The sequence below is a fragment of the Alosa alosa genome, chromosome 11 (assembly GCF_017589495.1).
Source record: "Alosa alosa isolate M-15738 ecotype Scorff River chromosome 11, AALO_Geno_1.1, whole genome shotgun sequence".
NCBI classification, from domain to species: Eukaryota; Metazoa; Chordata; class Actinopteri; order Clupeiformes; family Clupeidae; genus Alosa; species Alosa alosa.
Window position 1 is genome coordinate 17,072,091 of NC_063199.1, and position 15,015 is coordinate 17,087,105.

The following is a 15,015-nucleotide window of genomic DNA, read 5'->3' on the forward strand; positions in this document are numbered from 1 at the left end:
GTGGACTGATGGTGAACTGTCAACTGTAGCCAACTGTAAAACTAATAAACTTTATTTTACGGTTTGTGAAGGGTGCAGTCCCGTCCTTTATTTGGCTAACGCAGGTAGGCCTACTAATCACCTTTACTTTCTTTGGTTGTAGGATAGTCCGTGATTCACATTAGTTTTGGCTATCACCACAATTAGGCTACTAAACGCAAGGCTTACCCAAGTTCTAGGCTATTCTGTCGCCACATTTATAATATTGCTATAAAACCTTCGTTAGTAACAGTCAATACTTTTGCCTGCATCAAATCGTGCATTCGCATTCAGTGTGCTACCATCGGCTTAACGTGAGTTCTAAAGCGTCTTTGTATGCTTATATCTGATTTCACTTTCGACTGTGAATGCATGTATATATGTTGTAAGACATATAAAATAAATGAATGACACTGGCACTACGCACAAATTAATGTAGCCTAAACTTACACCGCACTTTCCTAATAACTTAAGTTCTCTCGCGTCACTGACAGTAGCTAGAATGCAAAAAAAACCGGGAAAAACAGTGTTCAGTCCACCAAGTCATAAGCTATCGGCTGCGCGCAGCATCAGTTGTGATATTTATCTTAACGGAGTGTAATCGTAGGTAATGTCATGTATGAAAACTAGTATTGTTAGGCAATACTATAAGTGCAAGACCAGGGCAGCTGAGGTGTGGGCGATGACATCATCGATCACATAAGCAGGATGTCGCGGTTTCACTGTCTAAACAAACTCAAACGGGCTCACGGTTTCAGATTTCTCCACTCTGGGACCAGGTTTCAGAAAAGTCGCGGTTTCGGGCAGTGCGTTTACAGGATTCGTTTGGGCGCCGCCAAGACGCGAAGCAAAGCCTCTGCGTTTAACCTAAAAAGCGTCTCCGTGTGGACAAGCCCTAAACTCTGTGGTGGATAGGATCTACAATTAGGTGTTAACAATACTACTACGCTAGGTCGGCACTCCCAAGTGCTATTAAGCCACACATTGTAGTTCTCCTGTTTATTAAGCTTGGAAAATCGCCGCGTTTCATGTTGGCGTGGCCGTGAACATTTCTATCAACTACTTTCGTGCAACTGTATTTAAGTCGGAAAAACGTGGATGTTTTTGATTACTTATACTGACTGTTACGGCAAAGCCAGCTAGCATAGCAACATGCTAACACAGTCCAGCCGCGCACCAGAGCGTTTGAGTGCACGTACCGACACGGGAGAGGTATGACTCAACTTGTGAAAGTTAAGGTAAGAACATATATTACTACTGACATTGGGTGGCGTGTTACTTTAAGGCCTATAGTCCCAAAGTTGTAAGGTTGGTTTTCTGCCTGCACGCTAGGGGGAGCAGGGAAAATTCACCATTTTCATCGGAGCAGGTCATTTAACCATCCAAATGATTTCTAAACGGGTTTATTAATAAATAGTTGGCAAGTTACCCTTTAAGAAAATGTAATGTGCAATTGCCATGCCTTATTTATACCTAAGGTAGGTCAATGGTATAAACGCATCTAAGTAAATAAATGTGGTAATGCTTAAGTGGGTTCTTCACACAAATTCCTTTGACACATCATAATACTATCTCTGTAGTGTCACATTAAGTGACCAAACAATCCATGGGAATCTTCTCTGTTGACTTTTTAAATGGTTTCTATTTGTTGAATTTTAAAACAATTATTTGGTTTCTATTTGTTGATAACATTAAAACCAAATATTGCTCACCTTCATACACATTTGCATTGGAATGAATTATATGTAATGTACAAACAAAAGTTGACTCCTGTAGAGTACATATTTGCTTAGATTCCACACCTCTGTGTGTAAGGCGGTGGGGGTGACAGGGGGGCCTCAGCAAGTTGGAAAGAAAAATAAAAGCAACAAATAAATACAATTAAAAAAATATATTTTTTTAAATATACCCATTACTATGAGGGTTGTTATACAATGCTATTATAATAATTTGTCGCATATCTGAACATTATTTTCCATGATAATGACTGGGAATAATAGTAGAGTAATAGCTCTCATATAGCAGAAAGCACCAAATGTAATTTTACACACTGTATGCTCCATCACAAAGTGCTTGTGGCTTAAATAATTATTAGGATTAACTTAATGTATTTTTAAATTTGCCGTAGTATTGTCGATGGGTTTAATAACACATCAAGGGGTCCTTGGCCAGAACCTAGTGGTATTTGGGGGGCCTTGTCAAGGAAAAGTTTGGGAATCCCTGTGCTAGGGCAGTGATTTTCAACCTTTTTTGTGCCATGGCACACTTTTGACACTTCAAATGTCCCACGGCACAATAACATCCTGTGTGAAGGAAAAATAAACATACCATAGCCTAAAACTTCAAATAATACACAGATATAGCCTTATTATGGCTTCTATGCAAGACCTGCTCAATAAAACAAGCGCCCTCTGTTTCATTTGTAGGTGACTATATCTAATTTAATTGTTGTTATGAACTGGAAATGTGATAATTCTGTGAATACTGGATATGGGGCCCCCGTTGTACAATGCCTGCATACCACAAATAGTGCAATCATACAACCAATGAGAGCATGTGGTTATAAATTCTTTGATGCAACAGTTGCTTTTCTGGACCAGTGAATGACATTTGGGTAATTTTCTGCGGCACACCTGATGATCTCTCACGGCACACTAGTGTGCCCCGACATGGTGGTTGAAAAAAACACTGTGCTAGGGTGTGCAAATGGTTTATTAGAAGTGTTGGGGAAGTTACTTTTAAAAAGTATGAAACAATATCAAATAACATAGCCTCAATACATCTTAGGGGATATAGGTCAAGTCAAGTCAAGTCATATTTATTTATATAGTGTATAGCACACTTAAACGCAATGTTATTGACCCAAGGTGCTCAGAAATAAAATAAACAGTAATAAAAACAAAAAAATAAAGACATAAATGACAAAAAATAAAAATAAATAAATGAAAATACAAAATAATAATAATAATAATAATAAACAGATCATGATTGTAGATAAAAATAAACATATGGTTACTGAAACTACTACTACTATAGGCCTAGAGAAAGATGTACAGTAAAGATGCCAGTTAATATAATGCAGAAAAGAAATAGAAATAAGATTAAATAAAATAAAAATAGGTGAACATTAACATTATTTTGGTGGGTGATTTTAATTTACACCTGGATAATTCTACTAAAACATGCACAAAAGACTTTATGGACATGCTTGATTGCTTTGACATCACACAATACATTGACTTTCCAACTCACAACAAAGGCCATATTTTAGATCTGTTCTGGTATAACACCTACCAATTTCAGTACTGCTGAATTACCCATATCAGACCACAAAGTTGTGCTATTTGACACCTATCTGTCCATCAGGAAATCCAAAGTTCAGCGTGTCATGTCATATCGCAACATAAAAAAGGTAGTGCCAGAGGAACTTACTTCACTAGTTACCGCCTATCCGCCCTTCTGCCCTTCTCCCAATGCTTCAGTAGTGGATCTGGCAATTACAACAACTGCATGTCTGCAGCACTCAACAGTCTTGTCCCCTTAAAGACACGGACCATTTCGTTTGTGCACTCCGCACCTTGGTTCACTCCTGAACTACGCCAAATGAAGTCAATGGGTCGGCGCCTGAAGCGACTATCAAAAAAGACTGGTCTTGCTGTCCACCAAGGGATGTACTCGGAGCACATTCTTCAGTACAAAAAAGCACTCTCTGCTGCAAAGAACTCATACTATGCAAGGATCATCAATGAGGGAGAAGAAAACACCAGGGCTCTCTTTTCCACTGTGAATGGCCTCCTCAAGCCACCTGATAGTACCATCTATCAGAATGCATCTGTTGAACGCTGCTCAGCCTTCTTGAACTTTTTTCACACAAAAATTGAGGTAATCCATCAGCAATTGGAGTGTTCAATTACTAAGCTGAAACAACCATGCTCCTTGATTGAGTTGGGCTCACCTACAATAACTCAGTGAATTCAGTCTCCCTGCTAAAAGTTACATCTCAGGTCTCATCACCAAGTGCAACTCCTCCACCCGTCAGTTGGACCCTGTTCCGACAAGCCTGGTCAAGATGTGCCTACCATCCATCATCCCAATGATAACATCAATAATTAACACCTCGCTCATCACTGGTCAAATCCCTCCTTCATTGAAGACTGCTATTGTCAAACCAACCCTGAAAAAATCTGGGCTGAACCATGATGACCTCAACAACTACCGACCCATCTCCAATTTACCATTCATTTCAAAATTTATGGAGAGGGTGGTGACATCTCAACTCCAGGATCATTTGAAGGAAAATGATCTGTTTGAGACATTTCAGTCTGGATTTCGACCAAAGCACAGCACAGAGACTTGGTGAAGGTAACAAATGACCTCCTCTGCAGAGCTGATGCTGGACTCATTTCCATCCTAATCCTCCTTGACCTGAGTGCAGCTTTTGACACCATATCCCATCAGCTGCTTCTGGAGCATCTTACCAGCATTGGAGTGCTTTTTTTTCGGGGGGGGTCAGTGTTTATAGTTTATACCAGATCTGTGTTTGCATATTTAATACGTTTCATACACGTGTTTCAACACTGCATTTTTAATGCTTTTACCTTACCATTATTAGGCATTCCAGGTATGTATCCACCAGCTGCCTGCCTGCAGCCTACTTCCAAAACTCCAAAGCTGCTTGCTGTCAGATTTGGTTCCGAGGGCACAAATTCAGTGTATCAACAACACTCAATAACAGTTTATGTGTTAATCAATTAAATTAAAAAAAAAAAACAGCTAGTTCTGGAGTAGGCCATTCAACTAGCCCGCTTGCTTACGACGAGACTCAGGCTGCGCAGTCGGCACCCGCTTCCTAATTTGGGTTTAGGGTTGCCAGGTTTTAGCCTATGACAAAACGGTTGAAATTGAAACTAAGTGATCGTGTATGTGTAGGGTGTATTTCATACACAATCTGGCAACCTGAATGGATCAATGATTTTAAAATGAAGTTTGATGGCCATGCAAATTACGGGAGTATTCCAGGAGAAATAACAAAACAGGAGGGTGCTGGGAGATGACCTTGAAATACGGTAGAAACCCGGGAAAAACGGGAGTGTTGACAGGTATGTAGTTGGTTAATGAGCATTTTCATCTGGGATTGAACAGGGAACCTGTGCCCATTGTTGGCTTAGTAGTCTACATTACATCGAGCTGTTGCAAACGCGAGAGACATCCTGTAGGCCTAGGCTAGGCTACTGTTGATGAAAATATGCCCCGTTTTCTAGCCTCTCGGGGTACCTTTTACACCCCATGCAAAACGTTTGACCATGGTTATCCGTCGGGGTTTTTTGAGTTAATAAACTCCATAAATAACCATTAATTTGTCATTTCATGCCTGCTCCCTGTTGTTTCCTTTGGAGTTGTCCGAGCTGATGTCCGAGTCCCGTTGAGGCTGGACTGTCATTGGCTCATCAGCGTTCTAAGGGTGGCGCCGACCTCTTGGAGAGCTATGGCTACACCCCTTCCCGCTCGCTGCGATCCTCATCAGCTGGTCTGCTCAAGGTGGCCAAGATGAACCTCAGCACAATGGGAGAGAGCGTTCTCCTACACAGCCCCAAAGCTAACGACATCAGGCAGTGTGAATCCTCTGCCCAGTTTAAAAAGGAACTGAAAACCTCTTTAGACTAGCCAATGGACTGTGATATGGCTAAATGGACTATATATATATTTTTTATATATATATAGGCCTATATATATATATAATTTTTCTCCTTTTTTGATATATATACATTTTTTTCTATTAGTTTTATCTGTGAAGCGATCTTGGGTGTCCTGAAAGGCGTTTTTAAATTAAATGTATTATTTATTTATTATTATTTTATAAAACAAGCGCTCCTTCGAAATTTGGTGCAAAGCTAGTGCAAATCGAAAGGCTATCATCAATAGGCTGGCAGTTGAGTTAACGGCAGTGGACAAAATCAGGGCACAGTGTAGGCCACAACTAACACTCACATTCTTCCCCCACTCAGTTTCAACGAGTTCAAAGTAATGTGAATACCTCCATCTCTCAGTAGCGTTGGCTGCGTCTTGCTTGCTATGATTGCACTTCATGCTGCAGCCCATAGATATCTATGCTGCAGCCTCTGTCACGTACTGTAACGCGTCACACACAACACTGTTTATTAGTAAACCGAATATGGCCTTTTTCGGTTTATTTCATTCAGAATAAGGTGTAGCCTATACAAGACACATGGAAATGTGCTGATGGTTATATTTATTTTTATACCATTATTATTGTTGTGGTTATTATGATTTTATACATGTAGTTGCTACTTTTAATACTAGGCCTACTGTTTTGTGTATTGTTATTTTTCTATGCTGTAAGTTGCTTTGGATAAAAGCATCTTCCAAACAACCATAACCATAAACTAAAGCCATCCTCAAACCACAAGACTTTGACAAGATTTGGGAAGGATTCTTGAAAGATTGTAGTCTTTTGAGTAAAGCTTGAATGGGGGCATTAGTTAAAAGACTGCAATCTTTCAATAATATTTCTCAAATCTTGTCAAAGTCTTCTGATGTATGGGTAGCATAATGTGTGAAAACTGTATAATTGGGGCAGCTGTGGCCTACTAGTTAGCGCCTCAGACTTGTAACCGGAGGGTTGCCGGTTCGAACCCCGACCAGTAGGCACGGCTGAAGTGCCCTTGAGCAAGGCACCTAACCCCTCACTGCTCCCCGAGCGCCGCTGTTGTTGCAGGCAGCTCACTGCGCCAGGGTTAGTGTATGCTTCACCTCACTGTGTGCTGAGTGTGTTTCACTAATTCACGGATTGGGATAAATGCACGGGATCAAAAGAGTATACTTATACTTATACTTATGTGAATGCACACTGAAGCCTTGAGCGTTTCCCTAGGCTATTGTTACTTTCAGTTATAAATTCATTGTAGGAGACAATAGAAACATGGTGGCCATCTTTCTTTGAATTACTTATTTTGCTTTTAGGTGGAACTGGCTACCAAGTACAGAAACAAAACATGTGGGCTTTGTGGAGACTTCAATGGCATCCAGATCTATAATGAGTTCACTGAAAATGGTATATCATCCACTTGTAATAAACTGTTTTCATACACTGTTGTTATATACTTTGTGCTCACAGCCACAACGTGTCCACTATGCTAAACACCTTCACATGATGTATGTGTCATTACCATGGGGGTAATTTTAATGTTTTGTATGATTCAGGTGAGTCACTGAGTGTTGTTGATTATGGTCACAAGTTTAAAGGAGATGGCCCGACTGAGGTCTGTGAGGAGGTTGACATCAGGCCAAATGATGAATGCTCAAATGCGGTAGGTGTTCCATTATGACAGGTATTTAACGTCTTTTCTGACATTTTGCCCATTCCAGCCAATATTTCCCAAAATGGTTAAGTAAATAAGTTTCCTGTGTCTAAAATATTGACATATTTAGCTGTCTGTTAGTACCATAGCATCACACACAAATCTCAGCATTATATTATTCGGTATAATATTCCAGGTCTACAAGTTTAATTGGAAAAGCAGTTGGACTGAACATAGTTTTTGTTCAGTTCCTTTGTTTTGCTACTTCTGTCCTCTTTAAAATGTCTACAACCAAACCGGACCTGTGATTTTCCCTCTCCACAGACGGTTATATGTAGACAGTGGTTGACACTTCCTGAATTCAGTGACTGCCGGTCTCTGATCCCTACGGAGGATTTTGTGCAGGCGTGTGTGAAGGACTTGTGTCAGTGCAACACCAGCAGGGAGGTGTGTGTCTGTGATACGCTCGCCGAGTTCTCACGCCAGTGCGGCCATGCAGGAGGAACACCCCAAGAGTGGAGGAGCCCCGATTTCTGTAGTACGTAATTATAGCCTCTATATGCTTACACATTGTTTGCCTGGTTTTAAGCAACTACAGTGTCCCTGTTAGCCAAGGTGTATTTGGCCTGAAAAACATTGAAGACCTCTGATATAGTACAACTGACCAACATATATGATGTTGTACCCTAATAGGCTTAAGAACCTTATTTGGGCCCTATTCATGATGATAACTTTTATTTGACTTAAATTAGCACTGCCAAGGTTATTAACTCACCATCCAATACATATAAGTATAGAATAATATGTTGCAGTGTAGTACACTCCATAGCACAATATAGAATGGTACAGTGTCCACAGTGACACCTAAAGACAATACCCCTCACAAACCCACCGCTTTGCTATAAACAGGAGCAACTTGCCCTTTGAACATGGAGCACCAGGAGTGTGGCAATCCTTGCCCTGATACCTGCTCTAATCAGGAAAGGAGTAAGCTATGTGATGAACACTGCACTGATGGATGTTTCTGCCCCAATGGTAAGGTCAACAAGAACCTCAGGGTCTCTCAAAAAGTAATATTAAACTAACCATCTGATAATTGACCAGGGACTAGGATAAACACCATTGATAAGAAGTCTTATAATACATTAATAGAACACACACACACATATATATATACTGTATATATATAGCATATATATATATATAATATATATATACAAATATATAATAAATATATATATATAGCATCTTTTAATAAATAAAATAATAATAAATCATCTTTTAAATAAAAACGGTCTTGTCCCTATAAGGAACTGTTTTTGATGACATCACGCAGTTGGGTTGTGTCCAGCGTGAGGACTGTCCCTGCTATCACAATGGCCAAGTGTACAAGTCTGGACAATCATACTCCAGATTCTGCCAGAACTGGTGAGACAAAAGAGATGAGGGGCCACTGCATTACATGTTCATTTGTTTTTTAATAATGTACAACTATTCTATACTCACCAGCAGACTAATCAAGATTAACAGTAATGTTCTCTTCTTTACATTTTTCTTTGAATGTCATTGTCTGTTTGAGGGGCATGTTCTTGACAGCCTTCAGATATTCACGTTCGTGTAGACAAGGCCTAAGTATGCAAATTAATCAATAGAAGTGGGGAGTAGACACATATACACTAACTACAGTGTTTGCTTGGTAGCTTTGCAAATTATCTGGACCTCTGGCTGTCTTCGGCTATGGCTGTTGTGTGCATGATTCATGCTATCCCAGTCAATCAGTCAGTCTGTGACTGTTGTGTGCATGATTCATGCTATTTCAGTCAATTAGTCAGTCTGTGGCTGATTCTGGTTGATGTAAAATGTCTCCCTTCACAGCACCTGTGAGCAGGGACAGTGGAGGTGCCTCCAGCTGGAATGCCCAGGCACCTGTTCACTGACGGGGGGCTCTCACATCAACACCTTTGATGGGACGACATACACCTTTCACGGAGAATGCTTCTACATCCTGGCAATGGTCAGACACACATAAATAAACACACACACACACTGTTCACTTAGACATTCTACTGTATGTCATTTCATGTCAGTGGTAACACAATTTTCATTCTTGCCACTTTTACAGATGTTTTTTTTAGCCATTTAACATTTAAATCCTTAATATAACATATTATTTGTATGTGCTTTATAAATAGTGCTTTGACTTTAAGATAAATTGATATTACTTTTTATCAACATTCAGTCAACCATGTACATAGTACTTTGTTTCATTCATAAAAGACACTGCAACTCTATAGGCCTACTTTGTTGCTCAACAGTGGCATGAGATTAATGAGCTTTGTATAAATGACACACCGTGATCACACATTAGTTTATTTTCTTTGGTGTTCTCTTATCTTATGGGGTGGTGGTAGCATAGTGGCTAAGGAGCTGGGCTAGCATGCAGCAGCCTAAAAAGTTGTGGGTTCAATACCTGGCTTCCACCGTTGTGCCCTTGAGCAAGGCACTTACTCTGGTGGCAATGGTCCTTGTAATATAATCGACATATGTAGTTCGCTTTGGATAAAAGTGTCTGCTAAATGAATACATGCAATTGTAAATCTAAGACTTAGACTTATACTAACACACTGGCCCCTTTTCTCTACAGCTGGAGGACATAACAGTTCTGGCAGAGATCAGATCATGCGAGGAGAGTTCCACAGTGTCCTGTTTGAAGTCGGTCACTTTGAAAACAATTGAAACTATTGTGAGTCATCTTCTCTAAAGATAACAGTGCATTGAAATGTCAAAATGCAAATTCAATGTTAAAATTAACTGGCAAAATAATATCAATACTTTGATATTATTCATTTGAATTTGTTGATCTCCCTGCTCCTGAACTCAACAGGTTGTCATTAAATCAAGCGGAACTGTGTCAGTCAATGGAATGCCTACTACACTGCCGTTGCACAACAGTGAGTGCTCATTGCTAAACCTAAAAAAATACCTTAAAGCTACAGTGTACACCTAGTACCACCTAGTGGTGAAGTTCTGTTGTTGTTTTTTGTCTTTTCCACTAAGCCTAAAAACATATGTTAACTAATTTTGTTTGTAAGTAAACTTACAAATGTTCATGCTATGTTTTTTTTCATACTCTCTGTATTGTTTTCTCCTTGTCTAAAGGCTACTTCAAAATATTCAAGCCCTCAACATTCTACATCATTGCGTACCACGATGGGCTGCACATGGAAATTCAGTTGATACCCATCATGCAGGTTAACATCATAGCCAGCCCTAAATCCAAAACAAAAACAACCGGTATGTTTTTGTGTGATATGTTTTTTTAGTCTTTGTTACTCTCTAGTCACATATTGTTAACGCTTTTTATGTTAAATTATATGTAAGGAACACTGTGACAAAATTCAGATTAAGTACATTTGCATAGCCTGCAGCACCCTGTGACATATTCCTGTCTTCCTCAGGTCTCTGTGGAAACTTTAATGATGTCATGAATGATGACTTTAAAACTGAGAGCGGCTTGACTGAAGGGAGTGCAGTGTCTTTTGCCAACACCTGGAAGGTTCATGGCAAATGTCCGGACGTGAAGCAAACCAATGAGAACCCTTGTAGCATGAATGTGGAAAAAGGTTGGCCAACTGCTTTGGAACATGTATCCTAACATCCTATCTATAGACCAGATACATTGTCTGTTTTATACTATATATGTTTGAAATTCTAAAACAGACTTTGTGCAAACAACTAAACACATTTATCTACATTCAACCCATCAGTCAAAATGAGACCCTTTTGGAACAGAATTTGTACTTGGAAAATGTAATCAGTGCAGTGGTTTATCTCAAGCAATTTTGCACATATACTGAACCGAATAAAAAATACCTGTTTTCATTTCAGCCAACTATGCCAGGTCATGGTGTCCTCTGCTCACTGCTCGTAATGGAGTTTTTGCCCCATGTCATTTGGAAGTCAATCCAGAATCCTTCAAAGATGTGAGAATCCTTTCATAGTATATTTACTTATGTTACTTAGTTTTATATTTTGTATTCCCTATTATTAACAAGTGTTTATAAACACCTAATAGATAAGGAGCAATAATAATAATAATATTTATAATGATGATGTGATGAAGTAAATCAACCAGAATTTCAACAGTTATCTCAGTAAAGATGTGCATCTGTGACATGTTTTGTTCTATTCTTTGCTTTAGAACTGTATGTATGACAGCTGTAACTGTGAGAACAGTGAGGAGTGCATGTGTGCAGCACTGTCATCATATGTGCAGGCCTGCTCCGCCAGGGGAATCCTGCTCTCCAACTGGAGGAACGGCATCTGTGGTGAGTCCGCCCACCCTACACAAAGCTACACCAAACTCTCTGTCAGTCACTTTAAGGCTCAATAACGCTCGACTATATACTTATTATTCGAATGCTAGCTGACTGACTGACTCCGCCTTCATTTTGACTTGATTAGCCAAATTAATGTTTGACAAATGCCAGTATTAACATCCTACTGGTTGCTTCCTTTACAGATAACTATACTTCTACCTGCCCCCGGACCATGGTCTATTCATACAACATGGTGAGCTGTGGGCGGACTTGTTTATCGCTTAGCAACCGCGAGCCCAGCTGTGAGGTGAAATACGGACCAGTGGACGGCTGTGGCTGTGCGGAGGGCACCTACCTGAGCGACAAAGATGAGTGTGTGTCGGAGACCACCTGCCCCTGTGTTCAAAACGGCGACGTCATACGGCCAGGAGAGGTCATCAAGAAGGATGGGGTTTTGTGGTGAGATGATGTGACAACACTCATTGTAGGCTACAGAAGGAACTTGAACATTATATGCACCAAAATAATTCAAAGTAGCGTTCAGATTCTCTTCTTTAAACGAAAAGATGTACAATGGACTGGTAGCCAACAGGCCTTCTAGTTCCACCATGTTCAGTCTTCATCCGCTTTGCCTCATGGCTTTAAATAGGCACAACTAGCCCAAAAGGTGACATAGAAGCAAACTGGTGCACCTCAACTAGTGTGTGTGTGTGTGTGTGTATAGCATAGGTGCACCTAAACTAGTGTGTGTGTGTGTGTATAGTATAGGTGCACCTCAACTAGTGTGTGTGTGTGTGTGTGTGTGTGTGTGTGTGTGTGTGTGTGTGTGTGTATAGTATAGTATAGGTGCACCTGTAATTTACTTCTTGCTACCTCCTTCTGAGCTTCCAACCACTGACCTTGGTGTCAGCATCATGCTCCGCTTGAGACATCTTGCTTGTTTGTGTGTGCTGTTCCAATTTTGTTTACTTTTTTTCCCCAATTGCTTTGCTAGTCACAGACAACTGGGGGAGATCTTATTTGAGATTACTGAATTCTAACCAGTTTCTTTAGGAGAAATAAAGATACTTCAGAGTATTTTAAGATCATAGGTTGAACTAATAATACTCGTAAACTCTATAAATAATAAAAATAATAAAATAATTCTTGGGCTGAGACAGGAGGAAGGATATTTCTTAGGAGATGAAATGAAGAAATATGAGACAATGGTCAAAATCTTACATAGATGTTAAATTTACTGTAGCTCAATTGTTGTAGGAGAAAAAAGCTTGACAAGGAAGAGATCTTATTTTGAACTTTCCTTGTTACATACAGTATGTTACTTTTTTCTGCACAGTACATGCAGAAGTGGAACACTGCACTGCAGAGGACATTCAAATGAACAAAGTGAGTATTCAAATAAGTTGTTTTTCATCAATAATAACACTGAAAATATTTAAAGGAAACTGTTATATGTTATGGTAGGATACAAAGTTTCAACAAAAGCAAAAACCGCAGGGGTCACTAACTAGGTGTTTTTCAACCAAGGAGGAGGCAGTTGAGCAACTGCTGCAGAAGACCTGTGAATGTACAATGTCCATCAAAGCACATCTTGGTCATACTGCCAGTGCCATGTTGCTTAGATTGCTGTTACAGATGCATAGAGTAACTAGGAATTTACATCGCAAAACAAGACATAAGAAAAAGTGAAACGTAAATTAACCCTTAAAGGAGTACCGTCACACCGGTGTGACGGGAATGTTGAGAAATGAACGTTCTAAAGAATATCTGGGTTCATTGAATTCAATATAGAATTTTAGAACCTTCAATTGTTGCGGAACTTAGAACGTTCAAAAACCTACACCTTTAAGGGTTTGCACTGCCTCTGTCTCTAAAGTGACACAACAATGTGTTTATCCATGTGTTTTTCTATCTCTACACTTCAAATAGTAGTGAAGCTTAAACATATGTTATGGTCGACTTGTAATACGCTTGTAAGACTCTGCAGGTGTAAACTGATGCACTGATTCTGATGGAATAGACGGACGCCAGACAGGCGACTAATATAAATTCTCAGTTAAAGTGTAAACATAGAACAAAAGACTATTTTGTAGGATGAGTTCATGGTACTACAAACATGCAAGGAACTGTATAAAACTGTCTCAAGGGTCAGGTGTGGCTTGTGGTTTGTAGGTTGGTAGATTGAAGAAAATAATTTAGAATGTATTGTGGTAAAATGCATGGGGAAATATCAAAGTTAAATATTATTTTACTAATAGTATTACTGTAATTTACTAATAGTATTACTGTAATTCTAGTGTATATGGGAATACAGATTGCAAAACAATATTACCAACACACAAAGCACTAACACACAAAGCACAGACATGGATAAAATATGCTTTGACAATATTCTTAATACTCCCTGCTTTTATTTTTCAGTTTGCAGTAGTAATATGATCTATGTGAACTGCTCCAACTTGAACGAAACAAAAGGGGCAGAGTGTCAGAGAAGCTGTTTTTCAGGATACCAAGAGTGTGTAAGTCAATTATCTCCAATGTTCATCTCCCAGTACAGTACGCAGTATACATACAGTATACTGTATGAGGCATCATATTGTAAGAGAAGTTATACATTTACAGTAATATATGTGTAGGTACTGAATATGTAGTATATGTATGTATGTATGTACAGTAGGCAATGCATGCATATGATTATCATTATTATTGCAGTATAGTTAATTGTTATCAATAATTGTTGTGTTTTTTTATTATTAATGTTTTTGTTATTGTCTCTCTGTAGTATAGCACACAGTGCGAGTCTGGCTGTATGTGTCCTCCTGGTGAGTTCCTTGACCAGAATCTTGAGTGTGTGAAGGAGGAGGACTGCCCATGCAAACACAACGGGGTCTACTATGAGCCAGGATCAACAGTCATGGACGACTGCAACACATGGTGAGGACAATGAGCACACAGACTGCTCGGTTAATGCAGATTATTTTTAAATGATTTACAGTACAGTGTTTTTTTGTATCAAACAAAGTTCAAAACATTTCTGGTGTCTGTTTGTAATATAGCACTTGCAAAAACAGAAAGTGGGCGTGTACAACACAAAACTGCTATGGCACTTGTGTGATGTATGGCGATGGACATTACATCACGTTTGATGGGAAACGCTTCACATTTGATGGAGAATGTGATTATTATCTCACTGAGGTAAAACATAATTACACCCATTCTGTAATTCATTAATGTTTATTTTTCTGTTTCTATGTTTTACCACTAACTGTATTTTTGAAACTCTTGTATAGGACGTTGTGTAATTTGTGTAACAAATACTTGTTATATCATTATATAGACATTCACAAGATATTTTTTTC

General features: G+C 39.3%; 1 protein-coding gene across 1 annotated transcript in view; it reads left to right on the plus strand.

The window, feature by feature from the left end:
* Positions 1-15,015, plus strand: part of LOC125303488 (mucin-5AC-like) — a 34,744-nt gene that overhangs the window by 6,971 nt on the left and 12,758 nt on the right. The window contains exons 4-20 of the mRNA XM_048257258.1: positions 7,000-7,090; positions 7,240-7,346; positions 7,662-7,875; positions 8,247-8,372; positions 8,648-8,765; positions 9,213-9,351; positions 9,982-10,080; positions 10,222-10,288; positions 10,497-10,631; positions 10,796-10,960; positions 11,226-11,320; positions 11,539-11,665; positions 11,860-12,115; positions 12,993-13,042; positions 14,078-14,175; positions 14,439-14,590; positions 14,713-14,851. Of these exons, the coding sequence (XP_048113215.1) occupies positions 7,000-7,090; positions 7,240-7,346; positions 7,662-7,875; positions 8,247-8,372; positions 8,648-8,765; positions 9,213-9,351; positions 9,982-10,080; positions 10,222-10,288; positions 10,497-10,631; positions 10,796-10,960; positions 11,226-11,320; positions 11,539-11,665; positions 11,860-12,115; positions 12,993-13,042; positions 14,078-14,175; positions 14,439-14,590; positions 14,713-14,851 (2,178 nt within the window). The remainder of the gene's footprint in view (positions 1-6,999; positions 7,091-7,239; positions 7,347-7,661; positions 7,876-8,246; positions 8,373-8,647; positions 8,766-9,212; positions 9,352-9,981; positions 10,081-10,221; positions 10,289-10,496; positions 10,632-10,795; positions 10,961-11,225; positions 11,321-11,538; positions 11,666-11,859; positions 12,116-12,992; positions 13,043-14,077; positions 14,176-14,438; positions 14,591-14,712; positions 14,852-15,015) is intronic.